The 27,607-nt window shown below is 44.6% G+C and overlaps 3 protein-coding genes and 1 pseudogene across 4 annotated transcripts; 2 read left to right on the top strand and 2 right to left on the bottom strand.

Moving 5' to 3' along the window:
• Nucleotides 1-895: 895 nt before the first annotated feature.
• On the bottom strand, nt 896-1,468 carry LOC140222694 (protein DETOXIFICATION 27-like). The gene is made up of 2 exons (XM_072293525.1): nt 1,331-1,468; nt 896-1,234 (listed from the first exon to the last, which is right to left on the bottom strand). Exons 1-2 carry the CDS (start codon nt 1,466-1,468, stop codon nt 896-898), a joined length of 477 nt encoding a protein of 158 aa, XP_072149626.1.
• A 369-nt stretch (nt 1,469-1,837) lies between these two features.
• LOC117854504 (protein argonaute 4A-like) lies at nt 1,838-8,581 on the top strand (annotated as a pseudogene).
• Nucleotides 8,582-19,733: 11,152 nt separating this feature from the next.
• On the top strand, nt 19,734-23,489 carry LOC117857014 (F-box protein At2g26850). The gene is made up of 5 exons (XM_034739483.2): nt 19,734-21,177; nt 21,519-21,598; nt 21,759-21,937; nt 22,097-22,171; nt 22,949-23,489. Exons 1-5 carry the CDS (start codon nt 20,482-20,484, stop codon nt 23,134-23,136), a joined length of 1,218 nt encoding a protein of 405 aa, XP_034595374.1. The 5' UTR covers nt 19,734-20,481; the 3' UTR covers nt 23,137-23,489.
• A 1,186-nt stretch (nt 23,490-24,675) lies between these two features.
• Nucleotides 24,676-27,224, bottom strand: LOC117857015 (uncharacterized). Of its 2 annotated transcripts, none has more exons than XM_034739485.2 (6): nt 27,035-27,224; nt 26,082-26,323; nt 25,671-25,944; nt 25,444-25,554; nt 25,271-25,341; nt 24,676-25,146 (listed from the first exon to the last, which is right to left on the bottom strand). In XM_034739485.2, the coding sequence occupies exons 1-6, from the start codon at nt 27,200-27,202 to the stop codon at nt 24,966-24,968; spliced, it is 1,047 nt and encodes a 348-aa protein (XP_034595376.1). In that variant the 5' UTR covers nt 27,203-27,224; the 3' UTR covers nt 24,676-24,965. The 2 variants fall into 2 exon arrangements, with proteins under 2 accessions (XP_034595376.1, XP_034595375.1); XM_034739484.2 differs by having other exon boundaries at nt 25,259-25,341; nt 27,035-27,223.
• Between the last annotated feature and the right edge of the window lie 383 nt (nt 27,225-27,607).

The raw sequence follows: 27,607 nt of genomic DNA, 5'->3' as shown, positions 1-27,607 counted from the left end.
AGTTTCTCCTGCTGCTGGTGCTACCTACCGTGTTTTTGGTTTTGCAGGTTGATTGGTGGTGCGAATCTTCCTTTTATTTGGATCGATCCAAATCTCGTCAAAATCAAACAATCCGGATTTTAAAGCAAGGAAAATGTGATGAAAACGAACTAGATAGCTGTCCCACTCCATCCTAGTCCAACGGATGCTTGCATTTATATTTCTTTTCCTTTGGTACTTTTAAGGCGTGATAATAGTAGTTTTTTCTTGCCTTTTCCTCCCCCAAATTCTTGTTTCTTTTTTCTTTCATATATATAATCGTATTTTTAATCAACAAACAAAATGATGCTCGACGGTCCATTTTTCTCTTCAGTACTAATGCTATGTTGTGCTGTAGTTTAGACGTTAGACTGACCACCCATGCCCCCCCCCCCCCCCCCCCCCCCCCCCCCCCCCCCAAACTAGTGGGTGTAGTGAAGAGAACTCCTGCTATAAAACCCATGGCCTCCAGCTATAAAAATCTGAGATAATCCTTCAACTTTAGAACTCAACACTTCCCTGATTATTGCCACTGTTTTAAGCCATGAGGTACGTAAAAAAGTTCACCTCAAACTACTTACCCACGTGGCCCCAAATCACAATTTGTGCATTTTTCATACAACCTCTTTTTCGTGAGATATCTCCTTACCATCTCTTTACTGTCTACAAAATTGGGCTGCTATTTGGATAGCTGAACGATTTGAAATTAAAATATTTCTACAAAGTTGAGATCTGTAAAGCGATAATTTTTATATTCTTCATCTGAGTGTGTACGAAAAAGTTATGAATTTATGAAACTAAACTGAAATTTAAAATACAAATGTAGGAGAGTGGCTTATAACTTAGCCCATGGAGAATTGCCGCTCATAACAAATACTCAATATTCGAGGAGCCAGGTGACGACGCCGTGGACGCAGAGCCCGGCCGCTGCGGCCGCCGAGGCGACCCAGTTCTTGCCCTGGCACTGCAGGAACCGCCGCAGCAGGAAGAGGAGCGCGAAAGCGAAGTGCATCGGCACGAACAGGACGGCGGCCCGCCCCGCCATGGCCGACAGCTCCGGCGGCTGCCCCGCCGCCAGCAGCGCCGCCTCGACGAGGAAGTAGCCGTAGGCGAGGAGCACGATCCACGATCGCTGCATGTACACCCCCAGCATCGCGTGCCTCCCCGCGCCGAACGCCTGCCCGCACAGCGTCTCCAGCGCGCTCGCCATGCCCAGCTGCGCCGCGCGCCATGTGCATCCATGTCGTGTCAACGATGCAGCTGATCCGTGCGTGAAAAGAGAGCGCAGAGGAAGGAAGCTAGCCTAGCATACAATGAGGCCGTAGTTGAAGCCGACGAGGACGGTGTTGGCTATGGAGACGGATTCGAGCTCGAGGTGGCCGGCGAGGGCGTGCATGAGCACGGTCATGCTGTAGGTGGCGGTGACGTTGAAGATGGCCGGCCCCACCATCAGCCATAGCTTCTTCGACTCCTCGTACCACCAGCGGTTATGGTGGTGGTTTCGAATTCGTCCGGAGGCGTTTGTACATCGATCAGTTCTCAGATCTCTGAGGTAAAATAAAGATAGGATCCGCAGGTGTGCAGTGGAAGGTGAGCGTGTCCCTGTCCCATGACACATACGGGGTTGCTTTTCATCCCGCGCGCAGTGTGCAAGCACAAGTAAAAGTTGTAAAGATTAAAGAAAAAGAGTTATCGAAGCTGCAAAAGCTAAGCATGAAGCCAGCAGAGCTCCCTACAACTACAACCGGTCTCTTTATGGAAATCCGTGTTGAATAAAAATGCAGGAGTATTGTTCAGGTAATGCACCCCATTTAGGTGCATGTGTGATTTTGGTGACTTTGTTACTGCTACCTACCTTACTGATGAAGCTGTTGCACTCCAAGCGTCGTCCGCCGCAGAGGACCATTCGCGGGCCGGGCCGGGAATGAGTCGAAGCGAAGCTCTCGTGAAGCGGTGGCCGCCCCCGGGGAACATTTCATTCCTGAGCTCGCAGCGCACAGAGACAGCGGGCCAGCGGCGAGTGTGCTCGCTTCACCGCTTGCTCCCACCTCGCCATTCCCCGCGGCATTCGCGGCGGATAAACCGCGCCACGTTCGCGCTCGCATCGCCGGGCCTGGTAGCGCAGGCCTGTTACTCCAGCTTCCTCGGAGGGTAAAGAGTTGGCGAGGGGACGCCGGATCCCGGTGATCGTCCGGCGGGGGGACCTCGAGCCCGGGTTGGCTGAGCGAGCCCCCCCGAGGTTTGTGTTCGTTGTCAGAGACCGCGTCCTCCACCACCGGACCCCGTCGCGCCTGACGCTGAAAGATCACCTCGTCACCACAGGACGCCGAGGCTCTGAGCCTGGCAACACCCGAACACACCCTCGCGTATGCCGCCAGCCGGGCACAGTAGGACGTGCCGGAGGATTCCTCCGGCACGCAGCCCATATGCTGTGTTGATTGTATCAAGAGAGAAGCAGTGTGTTGCTGGGACTTGGGGTTCGCACGCTCCAAGCTTGTGATTCCAGGAGAAAACACGACTCTGCTCAACTGATGACGGTTAAGTTATCGGGATGGAAAATGTTGCCCATCCAAAAGTTTCTGAAGCTTGAACCATGTCCATCAACTGCTGCTGCACTGAGAAAGAGTCGCCTTGGTTTTCTTTTTCTGACCAATTACTCCAGCCAGAAGCCCAGGAGCAGTGGAAGGTGTCAGGGCGCCTGACCGTTTTCGCGTGGCCTGGCACTCCCGGGCCCGCGTCTCAGTGACACCACGAAGCTGAAGTGGAGCACACAACAGTGACAACCAGCCAGCCACCAGGCAGCATGGGGTGGAGGTGGCGGTGGCGGTGGCGACTGCCACGCGCCCTCGCCTGCCTATATAGGAAGGCGAAACAGAGGGTTTTCTGGCCTGAAGGCGAAGAGGGTTTTTTGCGACCTCCTGGTGGGGAGGAGGAGGGTTTTCTCCGCTGGCGCTCGAGCTCCATCCGTCTCCGTACTTGGAACCTCTGCCCTTCTTCGTTTCTCTCGCGTAAGTCACCTTCTTGCATCCCTAGTGGCTCTGGTTTCCTCGTAATCCCGGCGCCGTCCACCATCGGTCGACGGCCGGGTCTCCGGCGATCTTCGGGGTGCGTGATTTGAGTGCCTTCTCTCTTTTCTTGGTGGAGCAGGGACGGTGTATGGATGAATGGATCTTGTGATTTTCGAGAAGGACGTGAATGTTACGCGAGTAGATTTGATTCTTTTGTTCTTCATTTCCTTTTCTTTGGGACGAACATCACTTCGTGACTCTTCCATCTTTTTGGTGTCTTGGATTGAATCGCTGGTGATCTTAGGCCGCCGAACATCTCTACGGTGCCTGTAAAAAAACCCTCATCTGAAGTGCCTGTCTGCGTGTTTTTTTCCCCTTATGTAAGTCTAATTATTAGAACTCGAAAATCCTCTCTGTTTAGGCTCTCAGTTCGTGCGAAAACTCTGAACAAAATTAGCCGCCCGATGGTTTTCTTTGGGTTATTTGGTTCTTTTATATTTGTGAGGGTTTGGTGTTAGTAAATTTCTAAGTTCCTACAGCATTGCTGCCTTTTCTTTTTAGAGCTGGATAGTAAATTTGGGTCTAACTCCCAACTGCCAGGTTCCTTCAACCCTAATTGTGCGCTATTTCTTTGAAAAAACAAACTGATTGGGCGCTTGAAATCTACGTATTGTGGCAACAAGTTTTACACGTGACTATTTTAATGGTTATAGTCATTCTGATAACTAGTCCTGCCCTTTGTAAAAAACTATTTGATTGCAAGTATTTGTGATCCAGTTCAAAGTATACACAGACATGTAAATACTTCATTATGAACATTAGTTTTAAAGGTCCATTTCCATTTCTTCTTGCTGATGGCAACCTTAGAGTACTTAAAGAAAAAGAAATAATAGGAAACATGTTGTTGCTCTCAGCTGTTTTTTCGCGAAGATTGCGTTATATTATAGTTAGATTAGTATAAAGTTGCATACTGCCAAGAAGGTTTTCCTTATTTTAAAGCACTACTTTAGGACTAGTATATCGATGACAATGATACTTGCAGAATTGACTGAGGCAAAGTAAGTTATGGCCTTGATGCCCCTGATGTTTTTTCCAGTAGTGTGCTAGCCCTAAACAATAACTAGCTGACCACGTTACTTTTATTTGCATGTTTTGTTCATCATTGACTACTTTTTAAGGCAAAGAGTGCATTGAAGAGTTTGAGGATCAAAACCACTCACACGAACTCTGAATTCAAAATTGTTGGCTTGAGTGAGAAGTCTTGTTTTGAACAGACGTGAGACCAACTTATTCTTGGGTTGATGTTTCAGCAGCATTGTCACCTCTTGAAGTTATCTAAAATCTCCTGCTCTCTATCCAGGTTCCCTCTGAAGCAAAGAAATGGCAGCAACTCTGATACCGTGGAAGTAACTGTCTATGATTACTACATGAAATGGTGGGGGTATAAAACTGAGATATTCTGTTAATTTCCCCTGCTTGAATGTGGGGAAGACAAAGCGTCTGACATATATACCAATAGAGGTCAGTCAATATTGTTCTTAACGTTTAAAAAGAGAAGTCACAAGTCAGCATTGTTCTTGTTGTGCCATCATTGTTCAGCTAAAAACCTTTTTTCTTTCTTTTGCTCATTACATTAATCTTTCTGTGATTATATGCTATGCAGTCTGGTGTCTCTGCAAAGGTACACAAAGGCTCTGACAGTGCCACAACGGTCCTCGCTCGTCCAGAATTCCCGGCGCAACCCTAGCGAGAGGAAGTCAGACTTGTATGCCGTAAGTCCCAAGGCCAGAAACTTAACCAGCTCATTTCCCAAGCCTTTGTTTGGTTAACTTTTTTAATGTTTAACATCATCTCCAGGCTCTAAAACAAAGTGACTATAATTCCGATAGCATGCTAAAGAAGTGCGGCATCTCAATAACTCCAGAGTTTACTCAAGTTGATGGTAGAGTCCTTAACCCACCAAAGGTTGGTCAGAACTTAGCTACTCCCATTGTTTTCCCTGAATACCTATTTATGAGTTGGAGGTAGAAAGCTTTGCATATCTTATGAAACATTATCATGTGTAGTTAAAAGCTGGGAATGACGAGATGTTTTTGTGCGTGATGGGAAGTGGAACTTCAATAACAACGTTAGTGAGCACATGTTTTCATTTCAATCCTGTTAAAATAATTTTCATGGTTGCATTCAGTTGCCACTAACTTTGCCAATTGTGTCCCCAGAGGTTCGTTCGGGCTAGCAGGGTAAACCAATGGGTAGCTGTTAATTTTTCTTCACGCTGTAATGTTCGGGATCTTGTTCGACGCCTCATCCAATGCAGAAATGCTAAGGGAATGGTGTGTTCGTTGTTCTACATCCAATCTTGCACCTTTCTGAAAAAAACGTTTACTCATCAGCCAGATTGATTTACAGGAAATTGACAAGAAGATGCGGTGATTGAGGAGAACCCTGGAATGAGACGGGCTCCTGCACCAAACAGGGTGGATGACATGTTTGACCAGATAAAAAGAAGATTCCCCAACGATTGGCCAGCATTTCTACTGTGTATTCTTCCTGAGAGGAAGAATTGCGATATTTTTGGTTTGCTTCTCCTACATATTGGGATTACAAATTCCAAATAGGATTATCATTACTACTTCTAAGTAAGAGTATCAGGATGTTTATTGTTCTTGTTCTTGTTAGGGCATGGAAGCGGGTATGCCTCGCGGACTATGGCATTGTCACGCAATGCTTGGGTCCTCCTCCTTCAAACATTAATGATCAGTATCTCACCAACTTGCTGCTGAAAATAAATGCAAAGGTATTCCATACTGCCATCACTGACACTGTGACAGGGTATATGGCTTTCTTTGGTTTGCTTGCTGTTGTGGGTATGCTGTGAATATTGAGGTGATTGTAATTGTATTGAGCCTCGTGGGCTGTTATGTAGGTGCTTGGTGGCTTAGATCTCAAACAAACCTAGAGATAGAAACTAATCCTATTCTACCCTTGCTTTCTGTTGCAAATCAGCTTGGTGGGTTGAATTCAATGCTGCAAATGGAAAAGAAACCTGCCATTCCACTCATGTCACGGGTTCCAATTCCAACCATGATCCTCGGCATGGATGTTTCCCACGGTTCACCAGGACGTGATTTACCATCTGTTGCTGCGGTAACTAGCACATTTACACCTTTTCTGCACTATTTAGATGCAAGTGCCGTATGAAACTCAGATGCACCATGCCACCATCTAATGTATTTCATTGTCGCCTAGGTTGTAAGTTCCTTGGGGTGGCCTCTCATATCAAGATACAGAGCTTCTGTCTGCACCCAGTCACCCAGGCTAGAGATGATTGATTCCTTGTTCAAGCCGGAGGGAGATGATGATCGTGGCCTCATTAGGTAAGGTGTTCTGTTAGTTTTCGCAAATGCCTGCTGGTGAGATGTTTTATAATTTTGATCTATGGGATCGGAATTTTTCCAGGGAGCTAATAGAAGGCTTTGGCAACAGTTGCAGAAAACTGCCGCAACAAATTATCATTTTCAGGTTAGCAGTCCTCAGAATAGTGTGCACAAATGTCAATTATGAAATTGTAAATTCATACATCATACATGTTTCAAAATGAAAACATATGAAAGGTATTTCACAGTGTCTTCAGTCAATTGTAGAGTGTTTTGCCTCCATTGATCTTTTCCGATAAATGTTGTTGCCTTGCTTCCTAGGGATGGAGTCAGTGAGGGCCAGTTTACTCAGGTGCTGAACATTGAGCTACAGCAAATTATTGAGGTAAACGTGCCTCCAATTATCCTGTCTCGCCCTGCCACCATCTTCTGCTTGTTTTTTTGTTTTATGATCTTGTGCTTCTGAATGAGGATGGATGATGCAGGCATGCAAGTTTCTCCAATGCAACTAGTCCCCCAAGTTCACGGTGGTTGTTGCACAGAAGAACCACCACACAAGGTTTTTCAGAGATGGCAATGATGTGGCTAATGTCCCTGCCGGTAAACCTAGAAATTTTACTTGTTTTAGCATTTGATCCTTTAATTGCGTCCTTGCGTTTTGTTGGTTCTGTCGTCGTGAAATGTGTCTTTGTGCAGGCACTGTTGTGGATAAGGGAATCTGCCACCACAGGAACTCCGATTTCTACATGTGTGCTCATGCCGGCAGGATTGTGAGTGGATTATCTACCTTTGCAGTTTGCACTTCATGGTCATTATAAAATGTGTGCGTTTTTCATCTAATTGAGCTGTGGATGTGCTTGTGGTTGGCAGGGTACAACAAGGCCAACACATTACCACGTGCTGTATGGCGAGATCGGCTTCACTCCTGATGACCTGCAGGAGCTCGTGCACTCCCTCTCTTATGTGCACGCATTCTTAAAACTGCAACAGATATAAATAAAGAAACCTCAGTTACTGCATCCTTCCATTCCTCTGAAGTCTAACCTTGCAGATGCTGTCAATTTTCAGGTACCAGAGGAGCACCTCAGCCATATCCATCGGTACGCTTAAGCTACTTGTCTGTCATAGTGAATTCCATGTCAATTATTGCTAAGGTGGTGTTTGGATCCCCGGACTAAACTTTAGTCCTTGTCACATCGAATGTTTAGATACTAATTAGGAGTATTAAACATAGACTATTTACAAAACTCATTGCACAGATGGAGGTTAAACGGCGAGATGAATCTATTAAGCCTAATTAGTCCATGATTTGATAATGTGCTGTTACAGTAACCATTTGCTAATGATGGATTAATTAGGCTTAATAGATTCGTCTCGCCGTTTAGCCTCCATCTGTGTAATTAATTTTATAATTAACTCATATTTAGTCCTAATTAGCCTCCGAATATTTGACGTGACACAAACTAAACTTTAATTCTAGGATTCAAACACCCCTAACTGATCATGATGATTGATAGAGCCATATTTTGCTTGTGCAGTTGCACCGGTGTACTATGCGCACCTGGCAGCGTCTCAGGTGCGGCAGTTCGTCAGGTTCGACGACTCGTCGGAGACAGGATCATCGGCCAGTGGTGGCCCCGCGCCAGTGCCAGAGCTGCCTCGGCTGCATGAGATAGTCATACGGCGTGTTTGGTTCCTTTACTTATTTTTAGATATAGGGTGTTTGGTTCCCTTTATTTATTTATTTTTAGCACATGTCACATCAAATATTTAGATATTAATTAGGAGTATTAAATGTAGACTATTTACAAAATTCATGACACAGATGAAGGCTAAACGGCGAGACGAATCTATTAAACAATTAATCCATCATTAGTGAATGTTTACTGTAGCAACGTATTGTCAAATCATGGATTAATTAGGTTTAATAGATTCGTCTTGCCGTTTAGCCTCCACTTATGTAATGAGTTTTGTAAATAGTCTACGTTTAATACTCTTAATTAGTATCTAAACATTCGATGTAACGGATGCTAAAAATAAGCAAAAGTAACCAAACAGCTCCTGTATTCTTTTGCTGACTTGGGCTGTCAGCTGTGGATGATCGGGTGAAATTGCGCAGCGACAGATCGAACTTGCTTCTGCTTTACTTAAAAATCTTCGGTTTTTGCTGTTCATGTCTGAACGCTGGACTATGCTTTTGAGTTTGGACCTGGTTGCTGCTGCTTGCATTGCTACCATCAACTCGTTTAATCGGACTTGATGTGCTACGGTAATGGTACTGTGAATTTGTGATGGTACCAAGTTGCTGAGAGCCTCTGCGTCTGGGCGTACGAGCTATGCATTTTGGTGGGCTCAGTATGAGCGGCTGGTTTTTACATTTTACAGCCCAGATTTGACCTGGAGATGACTAATGGGCCTCTGGGCTGACTTATGGGGCTCAAGCTCAAGTGACTTAGGGTGTCCAAACTAATGTTCCATCATCCTAATTTCTCAAAAAAAAAGGGTGTCGTCTGATAATTGACCAAACTTGAAGTACACTGTAACCAATTTAATTTATGTTTGGCGTCAAAAAATGACTGAAATGCAGGAAAAATCTTGCGATTATATTTGTTGCACTTCACGTTTTAGCATTAGTTATGGCTGTGCGATCATTTGAAGAATAAAGTTATTTAATCCTCATAATTGTTCCTTCATCCCTTAAGGGCCTGTTTGGTAGGGCTTATTGGACGGCTTCTCGAGCGGCTTCTGGAGAAGCCGTACCAAACGCCCTTCCAAAAAACGGCTTCTCTCGCGAAGCACCCGTGAAGCCGTTTTCCATTTTGTACTGGGGAGGAGAAGCCGAAAAAACTAGCTCCCCGCGGCTTCCCCTCCATCCGCGCCCCCCATGTTACCAAACTACCCTTCAACTTCGCCGAAATAACAGCAAATTGCCACCGCCTCCTTTTCCTCCCTCTCTCGCGAACCGTTCTTTTCCTTCTCCTTCTGGTAGCGGAGGGGCAGCCACCGGTCTCGGTCTGGTGGCGGCGGCCGGCATGGATGAGCGGGATGCGGCTCCGGCGGCAGGAAACTGGGATCCGGCGGCCGAAAGGGGCAGATCCGGTGGTGGGCTCCAGGATGCGGCCAGCGGAGGGGCCAGCGGCGCGCCGTATGTGTCCGGCGGAGGGGCTGGCGGCGCCCCGTTTGTGTGGCCGGGAGGCTCGCCGACGGGTCCCCTGGGTGCCCTCCTGGCCGCCGTGGGAGTGCCTCCCGGCATGGTGGCGGGCGCATGGCCTGGAGGCGCAGCAACCGCGGCGGGCCAGCCGCCGGCGTAGCAACCAAGCATCCCAGCCGCGGCGGGCCTGGCCGCCGGCGCGTGGCCCGGCATCCCCGGCGCATGGCCCGGCGTCCCCAGCGCGGGGCCATTAGCTTCACAGGCCTCCGGCGTCCCCAGCGCCGCCATGCCCGCAAGCACAGACATGCCCGGAGGATGGCCGGAGTGGTGGGCCGGAGTAGCGGCGGCGGCTCTAGGGCCGGATTGGCTCCGTGCCGATCCTCAGCTCGCTTCACAGGAGACAGCTTCACAGGAGGTTGGAGGCAATGACGAGCGGCTGCCGGTTCGGGTCACCTCTGGTCCGGTTCGGGGCTCCTCAACTCGCCGGCGAGGTACCCGTGCACCTACGCCACCACCGGCGGCTAGGACAGCTACTGCTCCTGCATCTGTGGACGTCGACCTCACCGATCCAAGGTAAGAACATATGATCCAATTAAAGTGATTTCCTTGTTTGAGCCATTGTGATTGCTGTTGTGATTGCTGAAGCCATTGTGATTGCTGTTGTGTTTGAGCTCAAGCCATTGTGATTGCTGTTGTCCTTCGATTTTGTAGCGTAATCCAAAACGATGAGGTTTGGAGTCGGGGACAAAAGATGGACCTAGTTTACAAGATCTGGCATGCATTTCTGGTTTTCTCTGATAGGTTCCTTATGCTTTGTTTGCTTTGATAGTGGTATGCTTTGAGTGGAGAGTATAGTACCCTAGAGAAAGAAGAACATTTGCAATAGTGGTATGCTTTGAGATTTTGTAGAGTAAATGAGCACGATTTTAAGGATCTGCTTGGGAAGGCAATAGGGATATACCAAGTGGTGAAAGCTTGACTTGTCTTGAATTGTTGGCCATGGCTATGTTTCTTTCTTTATTTTTTGTAAAGATGCAGAATTGCCATGTTATCTCTGCATAAAATAAATGGTTAATGGTATGTCCCATCTGATTGCATCTGTACTTACACTGCCATTCTAGAGAGCGGAGGTCGTTTTTGTGCATCAAATTTGGAGACAGAGCACCACACTTAACAGAAACTTGTATACTATATATCTGCTCAGTTTCATTCTATATTCCTATTTCTGTCATATCTATAAACTTGTATTCTATATTCTATGATAGTATGGCAGATTATTTTTATGATGTTGGTAGCCTGTGCAGTATGCTCAGTTTCATTCTACATTCCTATTTCTGTCATTGTTTTGAAAACGTTACTGTAATTTCTTTTCTAACACAATGAAGTTACCTCATTGACCGTTTTCAGATACTAGCTAGTTAAGCTCTCTGAACTGCGCATGTTATATTAGAGATGATTTTAGATGTTTATTGTCTCCAAGGATTAAGTCAAGCCATAAATTCATTAACTGGGCATGCATAAACAGATGCATAAACAGATTTTAGATGATTTTATTTGCTGTCACAGGTGGGTGGTGTCGCGGTGGATTGGATTGGATTTTAGAGATGATTTTAGATGTTGCTGTCACATGTTATAAACAGATGTTGCTTGGGGGTGGAATAAATGAACAGTTGCTAACTAATTAAATGAACAGAAGTGCATCCATGGATTATTGTTTCCTCTTTTGCTTGCTTGCTTGCTTGCTTTGTGAAATAAATGAACAGTTGCTAACAGTAGTCTGTCTGTCTGTGTAAGCATTTCTGGTTTTCTCTGATAGGTTCCTTATGCTTTGTTTGCTTTGATAGTGGTATGCTTTGAGTGGACAGTATAGTACCCTGCGAGATAGTTCCTGAATATGGCCTGGATTGGTTATAGTTCCTAAATATAGCCTGGATTGGTTATAGTTCCTGAATATGGCTTGGATTGGTTATAGTTCCTGAATATAGCCTGGATTGGTTATACTCTAGCCACCATTACGTTGCACAATCTATTTTTGCAATGCTCCAATCATCGAGCAATTGTCTACTGACCTGACAATTGCAATTGTCTACTGACCTGACAATTGCAATGTTGATTTTTTATTTTTTATGTGGCATAGCTGTTACAGGAGCTGCCAGCAATGTTGATTTTTTATGCTGACCTGACAATGAGTACATATAGCCTTAGCTGTTACAGGAGCTGCCAGCTAGCTCCTTTCCCATGATTCTGTGTGCAATATATTAACTTGCAAGTTTGGCTGCTACTACTTGATGCTTTTCTCTTATCAAACTGATTTTATTGGCAACAGCTTGGCTGATTGGTGTGATGAGAACAATAGGATAGTTTGTGAGGTTTTTGCTGATGAAGTTTTAAAAGGAAATAGATCAAGTACTCATTTGAGTAAGACCGGGTACAAGAATGTGATAGCAAAGTTTAAAGAGAGGACTGGGATTGAGTATACTAGAAAGCAATTCAAGAATAAATGGGATAAGTCGAAGCAAGATTATGCTATTTGGAAGCAGTTGAAAAATAAGGAGATTGGGATTGGATGGGATGAACTGGGAAGAATATTGTAATGTCAGAGGCTTGGTGGAAGAAAATAGCAAAAGTAAGTAGAATTTTACAAGTTGCAGTTGTTTCAAATTTTTCATTTTACAATATGTAAAAATATTAATATCTAACTATTGCATTTCAGGATATAAAGGGCTCTACCAGATTCAAGCTGAAAGGACTACAAAATGAAGAACAGCTAAGCATTATGTTTGAAGACCTCAGAAATACTGGTGATAAACATTGGTCCGCTTCTAGTGGTATAGCCGTTTTGCCAAACACAGGAGAAGCCATTTTGCCAAACACTTTTCAGAATGGCTTCACCAGAGAAGCTGTTTCACCAGAGCAGCCACAGCCGCAGCCGTTTCAGCCACAGCCACAGCCCTACCAAACAGGCCCTAAATATAAGGACGTCAGGTGTCCAATTAATAGCTGACAATTGCGCCAATCAAATCAAGAGGTGGCTAATCTCTCTCTTTTTAATTTGTTCTTAAATTTCTAGAAGTCCTTATATTTTAGGAATGGAGAAGTCCTTATATTGTTGAGTTATTTCACGCTACCATGGAATGATCACACCTGGTTATAAGAGAAATGTACAAAATGGTTGAACCTGAAATATTTCCCTAGTTTATTGCAGATTTACTTTGTACACATGTTATAATCAAAATTATTACCCCCTGCTTTTCTTTATGTAAGGCATTTAGCATTTGAAAAGGCCTTTGGAAAAAACTTTGAGCATTAATTTCTCTTAGAATATATCACCAATTGTAATAAAATCAATATCACATTAAAGATATGTGAAATATGAATCTATCGTATAACTTTTAGACATTAAACATTCATATAAATTTTACTATTCATTGATCAGAGATTGCAGGTTTGATTTTTTTTCCAATCCTAAGACACCCTAAAGAAAGAAAAGGATGGAGTACAGTAATAGTGCGGAGATGTGTTTTAAAGACCACAAATTTAAATAGAATAATTAAGAATGTGAAATTTATTTAATATGCTAGATGCCACTATATTTTTGTGCACCTTGACAATATGTTTTTGCCCATTTTTTAATGGTTTAAGAACATTTCTTTGCGACGCAATTTTTGACCAACACACAGAAATACGCTAGATCACGTGCAGTGGAAATTACCTCGTGAAGCTCCTGCTTTAAAGCTGGTCAGAAAATTACCTCGTGAAGCTCCTGCTTTAAAGCTGGTCAGACCGGTTCAGGAGGCTAGAAAGACCGGTCGGCACAGGGGCACCGTGAAAAACTAAAATCACCACCCCGGGAGGGACCCCGTAAGGGATGGTGCGTCTAGGATTGCTCTGAGATCAGCAGACCACCCAGAACTTCCTCAACCATCGTAGAGACAAAGGAGGAGAAGCAAAAGGGGTTGGAAAGATAAGGATTAAAAATAAAAAAGTAAAGGTACTTGTATTCGATCGATTGGATAAACTCTCAATTAGTTGTGGTCCTTTATATTTATAGGGTGAGGAGATCTTGCCCGACAAGGAAATACTTTTACAAGTCATGATCTACAAGGATTCCTTAATTCTACTCGGATTAGGGTTAGACCGGTCAGACCGGTGTAGCAAGTTGTCGCCGAAGGCGACAAATTCATCACTTGTCGCCTGAAGAATGGAGCAGTGCGCACTACTCTGCCCACAAGTCTAACTTTACCACGAGGAAACGATGTACATCGAGAAAAGAAGAAAAATCCGTTGCATGCATGCACGAGAGGACGAGATTTGATGACATCACCCACATGCATGTAGTTTTGAAATAAAAAAGACATAAATCATAAACTAAGCATCCAAATTGGATTTCGATTGCACCATTATGTTTTTTACTTCAAGATTTTTGAAAAAAGATCCTACTTGATTATGTTTGAATAATATTTAAAAAATATTTTTTAATAAATAAAATTAATTTTAGTTACTCTGAACAAATAATTGAACATAACGAACAAATGATAAATTTCTACGAAAAATAATTAAACACGATGAACAAAATAATAACACACTCTAAATAAAAATAATTGATATTACGAATAATTTGTTGTCCAGTACAAATAATACAAACTGAATATTATGAATAAATACATACACATTGCTGAGCAACTTATATGAACTCACAGACAAATATGCATACCCCTAAAACAAAATATATGAACTTACGTAACAAAATAACTATTCACATCGAACAAATTATACAAACTTATAGTTTAAAAACATAGAATCATAAAATAAATTATACAAATTCAGGAAAAAAAAGATTATGAACTTGGAATAAATTATATTAGGTTGCATAACAAAATAATTGTATGCACCAAAAAAATTATTACACGAACTCACAAAGTATTTATACCTAGAACAAATTATATTTATATATTTATTAGCATAACAATTATAAAAAAGGAAATAAAATGAAACAATAAGATAAAAGAAAGGAATAAATGTATATAAAAATTTATGGGAGCAAATATAACAAAAATATATACATGTCGAACGAATAAATTATGAACTTAGAAAAATAATTTTTTTAAAAAAAAAGAAGAAAGAAAAAAAAGAAAGAAATAACTAAAAGAAAAAAGAAACAAACATGAATAGAAGAATAAAACAAAGGAAAGAAAAGGAAAAAGAAATAAAAGGAAAATGAAAAGGAGAAAGAGAACCCGGCCCGGCCCATGTCACATGGGCTGCAACTGGGCTTCCGACTTCTAGTGTAGCTGACCGAAAAGGCCTAACAGGACGAATCCATGCTCCTCCCTCCCGCCGGCTACAGAACTAGTCAGACCGGTTCGTGCTGCCAAACCCGCTATAGGATCCAGACCGGTTAGGCTGCTTTGACAAACCGGTCTGACCGGTCGGTCTCGCCAGATCGGCTTGGTACTAATTTTGACACCAACACTTTGTTCAAAATGTAATATTGGATCAAGAGCGGGAATAAGTCTACATTATTAGTTGACAACTAAAATAAAAGAATGGTTTACCACATCGTAATAGAAATTTCCATCCCTCGAGGATTAATAGATGTTAATGCTATATACACTGTATCTAGATGCATAATAATATCTATGAAACTAAAAAAAAGCTAAAACGACCTACAATTTGGAATGGAGGGAGTAGTATAGATAGATACATTAGATTAAAAAAAATTATGGCCACGTCTAAATTGATCACCGTTTTACTCAGCGGAACGCTGCTAAAAAAAAAGGAGATCTTTGACGTAGCAGTACTACAACGAATCCTCGGATCTACTTACTAAACAATCAAAGGTAATCTGCTCCTGTGTTTCCACGTGCAAAGACAGGAACAGACACGGCGTTCCATCCCGTAAAAAGATGAAGCAAGGAAGCATAATCTTTCAGACGCAGTCGAGTGAGCCTGTCCAGGTTCACGCCATCCTCAAATTGCAGAGCAGCAGAGCTTGGGATCCTAGCCCATACCTGCAAATGGGGACGGAGCAGTCTTGATGCAGTGAACCTACCTGCCCAGGATGGCACGGCGATGTAACGGCAATGCAATGCTGATGAGCGACAGACAGGTGCCTTCGCTTTCCTCCCGGTGGGCCGGTGGCTACTTGCTTCAGCCTTCAGAATTCAGATAGCTATCTTGTTGGGCACTGCGTCAGGCAGATCACCCAAGTTGGCGTTCTTTATGATTTAATTGCCAAGGTGATGAGCTACTATGCCATCTGATCTGGTATGGCGGCAATTAAGAAAGTCTAAATGGATCAGCCAACTCTATCTTAACAAAAGTTTAAGCTGTTCGAGATAGGTGTGCAGCATAGGTTGCATAACAAGTTTGCTCTGCCAACGTTTCGTAATCACCCAGCAGCATATATGCCAAGTGGGCAGTGTCCATGCGGCAACTTTCCACATCTGGCCTGCGAGTCAGTAAGTTGGAATGTTAGGTTAAATTCTGCACACGCCATCATCTAACCAACTACAAAAATTAAACTAATCCTAGCTAGTAAACCTAAGCTTAGCCTGCATTTCATTCCCAGTGCAAAAAAGAAGAAGAAAAAGAAAAAGAAAAGAAAAGAGCAGCAAATGCTGAAATGGCTCCTCCGTTGTCGAGCCGAGAGGCGCTTCCCGGTGGTTTTGTGGGCGCTGCCGTCGACACACGTCCCAGGCGGAACAGGGATGAGCCCACTAGTATAGTATCTCCTACCATATCTAGGGGCTATCGCTTAATCGCTTATTTAACTGGGAGTATTAGGTGGAAACGCACCCTTTTGTGCTCAGACTCTCAGAGGGAGACGAGTCAATGGATTATTTAAGTCGGGGAATGAGATTGCGGATGATACGCTCAAGCTTACTGCTGTCTGATGCTGGATCCCGGCCGGCCTCGTTGCTTTGGACATCCACAAGGTCACTACTCTGTTAAGATAACTAAAGTAATTTTTTGTAGCACATATATGTGCAACTATTTATGAGATTAATTTGTGTATGCCGTAACTTTCTTTTAATAATCCATCTGTTTCAAAATATACAACATTGAAAATATCTCTAGTTAAATTTATCAATCTAGCTAGAAAAGTCAACATGACCTATAATTTTATAGAGCTATGCCGAATCTACATTTCGACCATTTGACTGTAATTTCCTACTTATATTCATGCTTGATGGTATTTTGATGTTGTGGATTTATGGTATAGTGTAGTAGGGGCGCCCTTTACTCTTCATCAGCATCAATCATTTGAGGTTAGAATGTTTGACTGCGTTCATTCTAGCTAGATCGAATAACTAGACATTGCAGTAGTGGATGATGATGGATAAAAATTAAAGCCCTACGAAACGATGCTGTCAACTTGCGTAACTTTAATGCTACGTAGTACTACTACCCATAACCCTAATAAGATATGCGCATTCGCTTTCCTTTTGTCGTAACCGGGGAGCTGATGGGCATGGCCAAATCAAGAACGCATCTTAGGTTCCTTAATTAGTCGGAGTATACCCAATAATAAACTGCTCAGCTTTTGGTTAATCATCCTTTAACCGACACGTCAATTATACAATTCTACTTCCCCCACTACAGGGACTGCTGCCTCTCACCATCAGGTCTTCAGCACCCACGTGGGCCCACTTGTCTAGGGCATTCGACAAGTAGAAATTTTTCACTCTAAAAAAAAGCCATGGAAAATTTTCACCATCTAGAACCAATTTTATCAAATTATACTGTCTTCTTCCTCCGTCGCTTTCTTTCGCCACGCCTCAATCTTTCTACATCGTCTCCTTCCTTCGTGTCATTTCCACCACTAATTGGATAGCCACGTTCGTCTTTTGGTCTCCTCAACCTCCTCCTTTTGCATGTTTCTTGCTAGTTTGTGTGTGAGACTCCCACGTAGCCTCATCATCTCGTAGTGCCGACCTCCCCCTTAACTTCTATACTTGGGTGTGAGAAAATCTAACTTAAACCTCCATGTACCTACGTGTCAATGCCATCCGGTCTCCCTTCCGGCTGTTATGTAATCGTTATCTTTGTATAATCATCGAACATCAATAATGTACATCATATATATATATATATATATATATACATATATATATACATATATATACATATATATATATATATATATACATATATATATACACATGGTATGCTAGGATGGTATGTTAGGGTGTGTTTGGTTGCTTGTATTATTTGGTTCATGTATGAAATGGTTCAAAATAATAGTGATCTTTTTTGCTTGGTTGGGTGGATTGTATCAATCATTAGTACGAAGCCATCCACTTATTCTACTATGATACAAACAAATTAGTTGAACCGTACCATTCGGAATCATCATCTATACATGCATATCATGTGGTACATGCAACCAAACACACCTTAGTGACGAGCACCATGCATGTATGCCTTAATTTAGCTTTTCTATATTAACAGTGACACAAGTGAGAAATTTAAAAATTTAGAAGCAGCATATATGAGTACTTTGGTATTTTTATAAAGAAAAAGTAGCTAATTTTTTTACCCAAAAAAAGCAGCTAATTTAGATTACCATATTTTGCAAAAAAGGAACTTAAATGCATATGTACGTGTCACTTTAGGTTATTCTTAATAATGGTGGAGGTGAGTAGTTTAGTATTTTAGACGCAAATTTAGAAATTTATTTTATATTATTTTTCATAATAATATATGTTGCTATTTTTCATAAAGATTAGTTCTAATCTTTATAAAAATTGATGGGCGCACGATATGGGTAGATGTTTCTGATTTTTTTTATAATGACAAATATGGATAATTTATATATAGATCTAGGGCTACTTTAAACTATTTTCATGTCATTAATTTTTTAGAGAAAAAAGAAATAGATCTAATGGCTATTATCACTTATGATGATTGGAATCTACCAAATTGATGGACGGATGAGATGGGTGGATGTTTCTGAATTTTTAAATTTTTTATTTTTATCTATTTCAGTAGCAATTATTTATGAGAATTAATATGTAGCCTCGAAAAGAGTCTTCAATTACTCCCCTCCCTTCAATGTTTTGCCTCTTGTTATAAAAAATTAGCACCGTCAACACCAGAATGGGCCCACTTTGCCTACTAGGACATCCAGGAAGTAGGAGCCAAGTAGCATGCCTTGCTTGCTTCACTTTGATGTGTTACCACGTCTCTTTTGCCAAATTATTTTTTGAAAAAAAAGACTCTTTTGCCAAATTGTGTAGAAAATAGTTCCTGTGCAGTTTCTATTGACCTATTGCGACTAGGTTCTCAAAAAATGTACTTATACCTATATGATACGAGTACATAGGGAACCAAAGTTATTGCAAAGTAAATATACCTAGCCTACAAATTATGGCACGTTTAACATCTAGCATGGTAAGTTGGCACGAAACAGAATATATCCTAAGTTCGTATTTCAGTTCTCACCTTCTTCTTGCCCAAACATATATGGACTTTAAAAGAGAAATTTTCACCCAACTAGTCACTTACAAAACTGCTATCTTTTTCCATCCTTCTCTTTTGTCACATCTTATTTTTTTCCTTTGCATCCCTCGTAGCATTCATCTTGCTTCCACTACTAGTAACCATCAACATTTTCACTGTCTTATATATATTCCCGCCGTTTCATCAAGACTACATTCTATTTGTATGTTCTTAAGAAACTTTGCCCAACTTTTAAGCATCATGTGCAATTTGACTAACCATCTCCTCTAAACACGCCCCCATTGCACATGCTCACATTGTCTGTTTTGTGAAAACTCTATTTTGGATATAAAACCTTGTCATAGTGGTTGACGTGTTATTTCGTATCGATGATGTTGTCGATGATGGTTCCTATAGCGAGCAAATAAGCAAGCAATGTCTTTCTAGAGTTATAGTTACCTCTAAAATCTCCTATAAAAGATCTAATTTTCCTCATATATTTGTTCACTAAATTTAGCCATGAATCCGTTGGACGCCATCCCACCTCACTCCAGCCCAACCCTGTATGATTGGTCCTAAACGAGCGCAAGAGAACCCATGGCTCCCAATTATTGCCGCTCGACGGCTCCTAAATCCCCGGCCCCAAAAAAATAAACAGGAAAAAAAAACGATAGCAAAACAAGCGGCATGGAACCAAAGTCGCTACAAACAAGGAGAGCGGCAAGAAATTAAAAGCACCTCCAATCTACGCCCATAAATACTCTCCTCCTCCACTTGCAATTTTCCCTAGCCCATTTTCTTCCGTCTTCGTCTTCGCACCCAGCCTTCTTGGAAGCGAGAGAGGAGGGGAGGGAGGAGAGGGAGGCATCGGTGAGCTCGGGAAGGCCCCACCCTTCCCCCGATCACTCACCAACGCTCCCCTCTCACCAACTCTCTCTCTTATCTCCTTCCAAGATCCCACCCTTTTTTTTTTGTCCCACCCATTCTTGCTAGGATCATTCCTTGATCTTTCGCTCGCTCCAATACACCCATTTCCAGCTCCGGAGATCCCATCTCGGGCGCCTCCTGCGGTTTTCCAAGCTCAAAGACGCCCAATTCAGCTCGAATTTGAGCTGTTTTTGGCCGCTGAGCTCGAATCAATCCAAGAACAAGCGGCTCGGCAACAAGTGTCCTTGGCTCCCCCGATCCCCGGGCTTCGATTCGGTCGAATCCGGCCTAATTTTATTGTTTTTTGTTCTCCCGCCGCGCTTTTCTTTTCTCCTTCCTGTCGCAAAGTGGGTTCCATCGCGTCACCCGCACGGCTCTTCCTCCGATCGGGCGGCGAAAGAAAGCGGCACAAAAGGGATAAAAGGCGAGTTCTTGATGCGGTTTTGGTCGTAGCAGCAACAGCAACCCCACTGCTTGTGGCTCCGCCTGCTGTTTATCCACTCGGAGCAGCGGGCGCCCCGGCAGCGGCAGCGCGCTTCTCCGCCGGCGCGTGCTGATGCTTGCCCTGCTCACCGCCTTCGTCGTCGCCTGCCTGCTCTTCCTGTCCAAGCCATGCGCGCGTGACATGAGACTGTGCCTAGCCTCCCTGTGCCAGCAACTCGCGCTCTCGCTGCTCGGGTTCCTGGCCGGCCTCCGCCTAATCGGCGGCGTCGCGGCAGCGTCCGCGGCCTCGGAGACCATGCCGCTCATGCCTTCTTTCAAGAGGAAGCGGGCGGTGGCAACGGTGGAGAATGTGGAGGCGGCCGGCGGCGGCGGCGGCGAGCCATCGGTGCTCGACCTGCCCGAGCTCGCCATCGATTGCATTCTCGAGAGGCTGCCGCCGGCGGAGCTGCGGAACATGGCCGCTGTCTGCCGCTCCATGCGGGAGCGCTGCCGCGGCGACCACCTCTGGGAGCGCCACATGTCGGAGAAGTGGGGCCGCGTCCTGGGGCACGCCGCCAGGGACGAGTGGAGGGCCCACCTGGCGTCCGCCAGCGAGTCCGGCGGCGCGGGCTCCGCCACGGGCGGCGGCGGTAAGCGCCGGAGGTGGCTTGCCGCGCTGTCCTGCGTCTGCCCGGTGGTGTCCTGGATGCGGCCCAAGGCCGACGGCGCCAAGTCGTCCGGCCCTGTGCTGGATGATTCCATCATGTCGTGGTATTTGTCCATGGAGAGTGGCAAGTTCTGGTTTCCGGCTCAGGTTTACAACCGCGAGGTATCATCCCATGTCTTGTCAGTTACAAGCAGTTTCATTATTGCAAAGCATCCTAATTAGTACTCTTTATTAGTGCTCACTAGTTGCTGACCAGTTAATGTTGAATCGCCAGAAATAACTTGTAGAGAAATGTTTAGGTCTTAATTTGGTTGAATAGATTTGCTTCTTAGGGTCCAGCTGAGCTGAATCTAGCTAGATGGCTTCATCGATCTGCAATGCTTACATTAATTTCCCCTTTTGAGGCCTGTTACATGCTATGCTGGCTTACATATGCGTTTATTTTTTTACTATTCCGTCATGTTTGTTGAAGCAAATCCTGAAGCTTCCTTTCTGTTTTGCAGCATGGACATGTTGGGTTCATGATGTCATGCTATGATGCAGAGCTCAGCTATGATTTCCATACCGACACATTCCGTGCAAGGTATTGATAAGTTTTCTGTCTCTTTCCCTTGATGGTTGAAAAAATTGTGTTTATATTCTGATGATACTGTGATGAACACATAGAAGCAAGATAATCTTTACCCACTGAAAAATTGTTCATTCAAATTGCCTCCCTGACTTCTAAAATATTGATGTGCCAGGTATCCGCCACACGGGCGGCGAACTGTGGTCTTGGAGGATGGAGTGCAATGGGACAGGGTCAGGGCACCGCCTGTCGACACTCTTGCACATGATCTACATGCCTCAGACTGCCTACATGAACTGCGGCCTGGCGACCACATTGAGATTCAGTGGAGAAGGAACAAAGAATTCCCATATGGTATGTTCCCGAGCACCCAACAACGGAATGCTTGCTTTAGGCTGTGCCAGTGGAATCATTAAACACTGCCACATGGCATATGATAATCTTATCTGATAGTGGCGAGGAGTATTTTACCAGTGGATAGTGTGTTCATTCATGCATTTCTATGTTTGGCAGGCTGGTGGTATGGAGTTGTTGGCCACTTGGAGTCATGTGATGGAAATGAACACTTTTGTCGGTGTCATCTTAGTGGTGAGAATATCTTTAAGCAAAATAGCTAATTTATTAATAACTTGACTAATAATTACAAAAGTTGTTGCATGCACATCTGCTGTTGATAGCCATGAGCATGCCTGCAAAGTCTAAAGAACATTATTTAAAACAACATCATGGCCTCAGACTCATTTTACAAGTTCATTTTAGAAAAGCAAAATGGTCAATTAAGATATGTAATATATGTTTGACCTTAATTTTGCTATAAAGGTTGTACACTATGTGTATTCCTATTAAATAAACAAGACTACCGTTTTTAATATGATTGTGAAGACAGCTTGCTTTAGATATGTATGCACATATTCCATTCTGTGACAAATAATCTATTTAGGCACTAAACTTTCATTTGTTCGTTTAAAAGTTGCTTTATCCATAGGTTAGCATCACATGTTCTGAAGTCTGAATAAAATCTAGTGTTAGACTCGTAGGGATGTTTCTGGTAAAGAATCACAATCTTTGCAGCTACAATAAATGGGATATCAAATTCTTGTGGTTGATCCATTTCTTTTATATGAGTCCAAAATATGTGTTGTTTTGAAATAATCGAACTCAAATATCCTGTTACCATGCATTTTGCACGAATTGGATACCACTTGAGATTATTCTTAGTAACAAAAGACTGCTACTTTCCTATACTGCTACTTTTAAGTAACACAACTTTTGTTTATCTTGCATGGATTGTAGTAATTCATTCTAGGCCTTTGTTCTTTTCTATACTGCTACTTTTAAGTAACACAACTCTTCTTTATGTTGCAGATACCGTTCTGCTGGAGTTCAATCAATACACACCCGGCTCAAGATGGAGGCAAGCATTGGTGAACCGGAAGGACCACAGGGAAGAGGGCAACGAGGGTGACGGGTTCTACGGTGGGATAAGGAAGCTCCGCAGCAAGGATGACATCTCCAAGTGGAGGCAGCTGTGGCCAACAGACATCCTGGAGTAGGGAAGAAGAGACTATTTCGCCATTGTCATCACCATTCATCAGATTTCTCAATTGACACACCTTCCATTGACCATTCCTATGCTCTGTCGACGGCCAATTCCTCTGTCGTGCTGTTGTACACGGGTTAGAGCATGAGGTGACAAACAGATCTGGTAGCTGGACACGGGTGTAAACTTGATCATTAGGCATAAACGGCATAGACTGCTTCCTATTCATGGGGCTGTAAGCCTTGCAACGAGCCTGCAGCCAGTGTGTGTAACTGCGGTCTGCGCCTTTTGCCTGCTGTTGTAGCTGTAGAGCAGAAAGATCAACTGTAAATTACATTTTTAGATCAAATTCATGACAAATTGTTATACTGTGGCTCGCAAGTTGCCTTTTCGGCGTATTCTTGAATCTTCGCTGGGCCTGAACGATTCTAATGGTTGTTCTGGTTGCCATGGGTGGAACATTTTGGGGCCTTGTCTGATGTCTCCTCTTCAACCACCTGGGATCTTTCCAGCTATAAATATCTGTGGTACAGATGAATTTGAACTGGAGCCATTTTGGGGAGTAATGCTCTTCTGCTGTTTCTTAAAGAAAATTCTGATCTGAATATCTGATGGAATGAGGCGAGGGAGCAGCAGAAGAACAGTTAAGAGGGAGCAACGGTTTTCAGGAAAACGGTTACTGGAAGAAGCTGCTTCTAGTTCTAGAGAGGCTAACCGTAAAATCCGTAGCTAATCGCCAAAATGTCTTATGGGCCTGAGTGTAACTTGCTGGGCCGGCTTACGCATGTGGCCCAGAAAGAAAGAGATATGCTGCTGTTCACATCACATCTTTGTCCTGCTCACTCACCTGGCCTCCTGGCTTGTCCTAATCAAACCCATGCTGCCCTCCTTATAAAAAAACACCCATGCTGCCCCATCAAAAAAATATATTTCTATCTGAATAATTTAATTTATTCATTTAACCTCTTTATAATAAAAATAGATTGCTGTCTGAATATTTAAACTAGCTACAGCCCTCCCAATCAAATTTGTCTTTTCTATTTCTTTCTCGTGGTTGAGTTGTTAACTTCAAATCTAAACCTATATTATTAGAAAAAATATATGCGATTTTTGCATGATTATTTTTCATGCATCTTCATACCTCTAAGATCATATACTACTAATCCAAGAAAATAACCAAGAAAAGATCGGATATATGTTTATATAGGGTATAGCATATAATCTATCACCTCACAAAAATTTGAACATAAAATTCAACTTGCACGAGGAGACAGAGACAATTTTACCAAGAATATATTAAACCAGTTTAAATAGCTTGGATGGAAAACGAGACAAAAAAGTTTTATACGGAAGTAGTTAAATGGACCGACCTATCAACTGTCGAATTCCTTTAAAGATTTGTGCTAAAGTTGGACCCTCTCGTCTACAAAAGCTCTCCGAACTTACAAGGTCAATTCAAAACTCAAAAGTACAGTGGCATGCACACGAATTGAGCCTTGAATCACCTGAACCTTCGTTAAACACACAGGAAACAAGACGAGGGACCGGGGCATTCAATAAGTATTACAGTGCATTTTAAACAAATGTCGCTAGTGTTTTACTGTCAGAATCGGGCATGGGATCCAGACAACCACACATACAAACGGTAAAGAACGGCGGCTAGCTATAGCTAGTTACGTATGATCTTCCTCTGATCGTAATCTCTGATGAATAATTAGGGGGGAAAAAAGATGTCGCAGCAGTGTGTACAAATCTCTGCATCTAGCAAGCTATTGCAGCTTTCGCAAACATGGCCATCGTAGCAGCTGGGAAAAGGATCAACCAATCTGCCAGTCTCTCCTCCTACGCCGTCGCCGTCCAGCCGGTCGTGGACTGTGCCTCCGCCCCTGAGCCGCCGCCGTCGAAGCAGCTGCCGTGGTCCTGGAGAGGAGCGGGGCTCGGCGGCCTCATCGTCAGGTCCGCCACCGTCCTGTCGATCGCGTTCGTCGCGCGCTCCGGGCAACAATCCGCTGCTGCCGGGATCCTGTGGGTTTCAGCCGAACAGTTAGGTCTCAGGTGTCAGGATTTCAGGGAAGGAGCAGTTAACCATGATCAGATTCAGATCGAGAAAAGACATGATCAGGAATGTGTTGTACCTGGAGCCGCACCTGGCATTCGATGAGGTTTCAGCCATCCTGAAGAAGGCGTCCCGGAAGCAGATCCGCGTCTTCTTGGTCAGCTTCAGAGCCAAACACATTTCGCAGTTTCAGACAAGCACGTAGAGATGCAAAATTTACAGGGTAAACAGTTACTCTCGGGCCTCCTCACTGAACGAACGTACCTGGAACACCACGTCCTCGAGTTCCTCAAGCACCAGCGCCTCGAAATTTAAGCCCCCCGCGCTCTCGTCATCAGCGAACGATCTGCTCCTCTTCACCGTGCCCATCCCATCCTGCGAAATTCATTCAGAGCTCATTAGGTTCCTTAAAAAAGAGATATTCAGAGCTCATCAGCGCAACCTGCTTTCAGCCAGTGTTGTAAACATGGTGCAATGGGCGTCACTCTCACCTTATCCATGGACAGGGTATCTGCTAGCATCTCCTCGCTGCCGTTGGGCTCCGCGTTCTGCAGGTCGTGGCTGAACAGAGGGAAGCCGCAGGTGTCCATGGCGTCCACCCCGTCCCGTTCCAGCTTCACCTCCCCATCCCCCGACGAACTACCGGTGAGCACGCCGCTGAGCATGTCCTCGTAGGACAGGAGCCGGTGCATGGAGTCCGGGAACATGTCCAGTGCCTCGAACGGGGCGTCCATCCGCCGCATCTCCTCGTCTGAAAACTGGCTCCTGCGATGCGTTCATGGCAGCACGGGGGATCAGCCAGAGTCATGTCACTGTCACTGATGATGAACATACGGGAAAATGCCACTGAAGGACACAAGAACAATGTGAGGGTTCAGTTGATAGTGTCGTGGTGAACGTACAGGAAGATGTCGTCGGTTGGTTGCGTGCACGGCGGCGGCTCCAGCGGCGCCGGAACAGATCCCTCCTCTGAAGGCGCGGCGCCGCTTCCATGCGTTTCTGGGTACGCGGCGGCTGTGTCGTGATCGTCGGAGGAGGTGAAGCTCCACAGCGACCAGCCGGCGCTCTGGTTCTCGAGGAACTCGTCGCCAGCCGACAGCGCGGCTCCACTCTGCGGCAGCGGATACCACGCCATGGTGCTCATCTGGAGGAGAGAAAACAAAGTTCAGTGAGCGGGGAAGCCTATAAAATTTTGACGGCATTTAGGCGTTGTTCTGAACAAAAAGACGGATAGCACAAACAGCGAAGTAGAAATTGGAGACATTGCTGAAATCAGCAGTGCGTGATGGGGAAGCAGGAAATGCTCAAGTTTAGCGGAGCAGACGGAACATCAGCACAGCAAAGCACCTTGCATCTTGCAAAACCTGTGGGATCCATTACAATTTGCGGCTCCTAGTTGGGGGATCAGAATAAGCAAGATCAAGACTACGATAGAAGCTGAGTACTTTACAGCAATCAGATCACCCTCCTCCCGTTTTCAGCAAGCACACAGGAGATCAAAATCGAGATCAATAGAGCCGCAAACTAAGCCGGAGTTGCTCACTCAACCTTCATAAGATCTCCTCGTGTAAATTAAAACACATACTCCATAAAAGGATCACTTTTTTCAGTAACAATCAAGCGCGTTCTTTCTTTTTCCAGCGATGATCTTGCTTAAACGTCAGAAACTAGTGTGCGGCACACAAGAACACGGACTTTTTTTTCACTTGCCAAAAAAAAATTGCATAAAAAAGAGGGACAAAAGAACGGTTTCAAAGAAGGATCGAGCAGCCTTGGAGGAAGAGGAATCCCACGGAAGCAGAGAGCACGAAACCACCCATGAACAAGCAAGCGAATTCGGGCAAACAAAACTTACGCAGCAGCTCGCGCAGGCAACTGGATCCTCGTACGCGGTTCCCGGCGGCTCCAAGAAGCCCGGAATCCTGTAGCCGCCGCCGCAGCTCAACTGGTGTGGCCGCGGGAGGAGGAAGGAAGAGGAAGCAGAGGACAGAGGACAGAGGAGACCTGAGAGAGCAGAGAACATGCGGAGAAGATGCGCCTCTCCTCTCCCGGGAGTACTTAAACCACCCTACCCCACGTCTCGTGCGTGGGCCCGGGGAGCGCGCGGCCCACCTGCCATTGACCCCGGGCGGGCCCCGCGAGGTCGGCCGGGCGAGCTGCGCGTGAGCCAGGCGGGCTGAGACGAGAGGTTTCCGTCCCCTCCTCCTCGGTCGACATGGAGAGAGAGAGAGGGGAGGAAAGGAGAGGAGGTGATCGTGTGGCTGCGAGGCCCTCTCGCCGGCTGGTGGCCAGCGTTATCTAAATCTCGGCCGCGGCGTCGCCACGTCGGCAGGGCCCCGGACCCTTTCCCGGAACGGCCCTGGGCATTCGGGCCCCACTCCTCGCCTCACCGCGACGGGACCCGCCGCCGCGTGCCGCCTGTCGACAG

The sequence above is a fragment of the Setaria viridis genome, chromosome 5, assembly GCF_005286985.2.
Source record: "Setaria viridis chromosome 5, Setaria_viridis_v4.0, whole genome shotgun sequence".
In the NCBI taxonomy this organism is placed as follows: domain Eukaryota; kingdom Viridiplantae; phylum Streptophyta; class Magnoliopsida; order Poales; family Poaceae; genus Setaria; species Setaria viridis.
The sequence above is the reverse complement of the archived record's forward strand: the minus strand, read 5'-3'. Positions and strand labels throughout refer to the sequence as shown.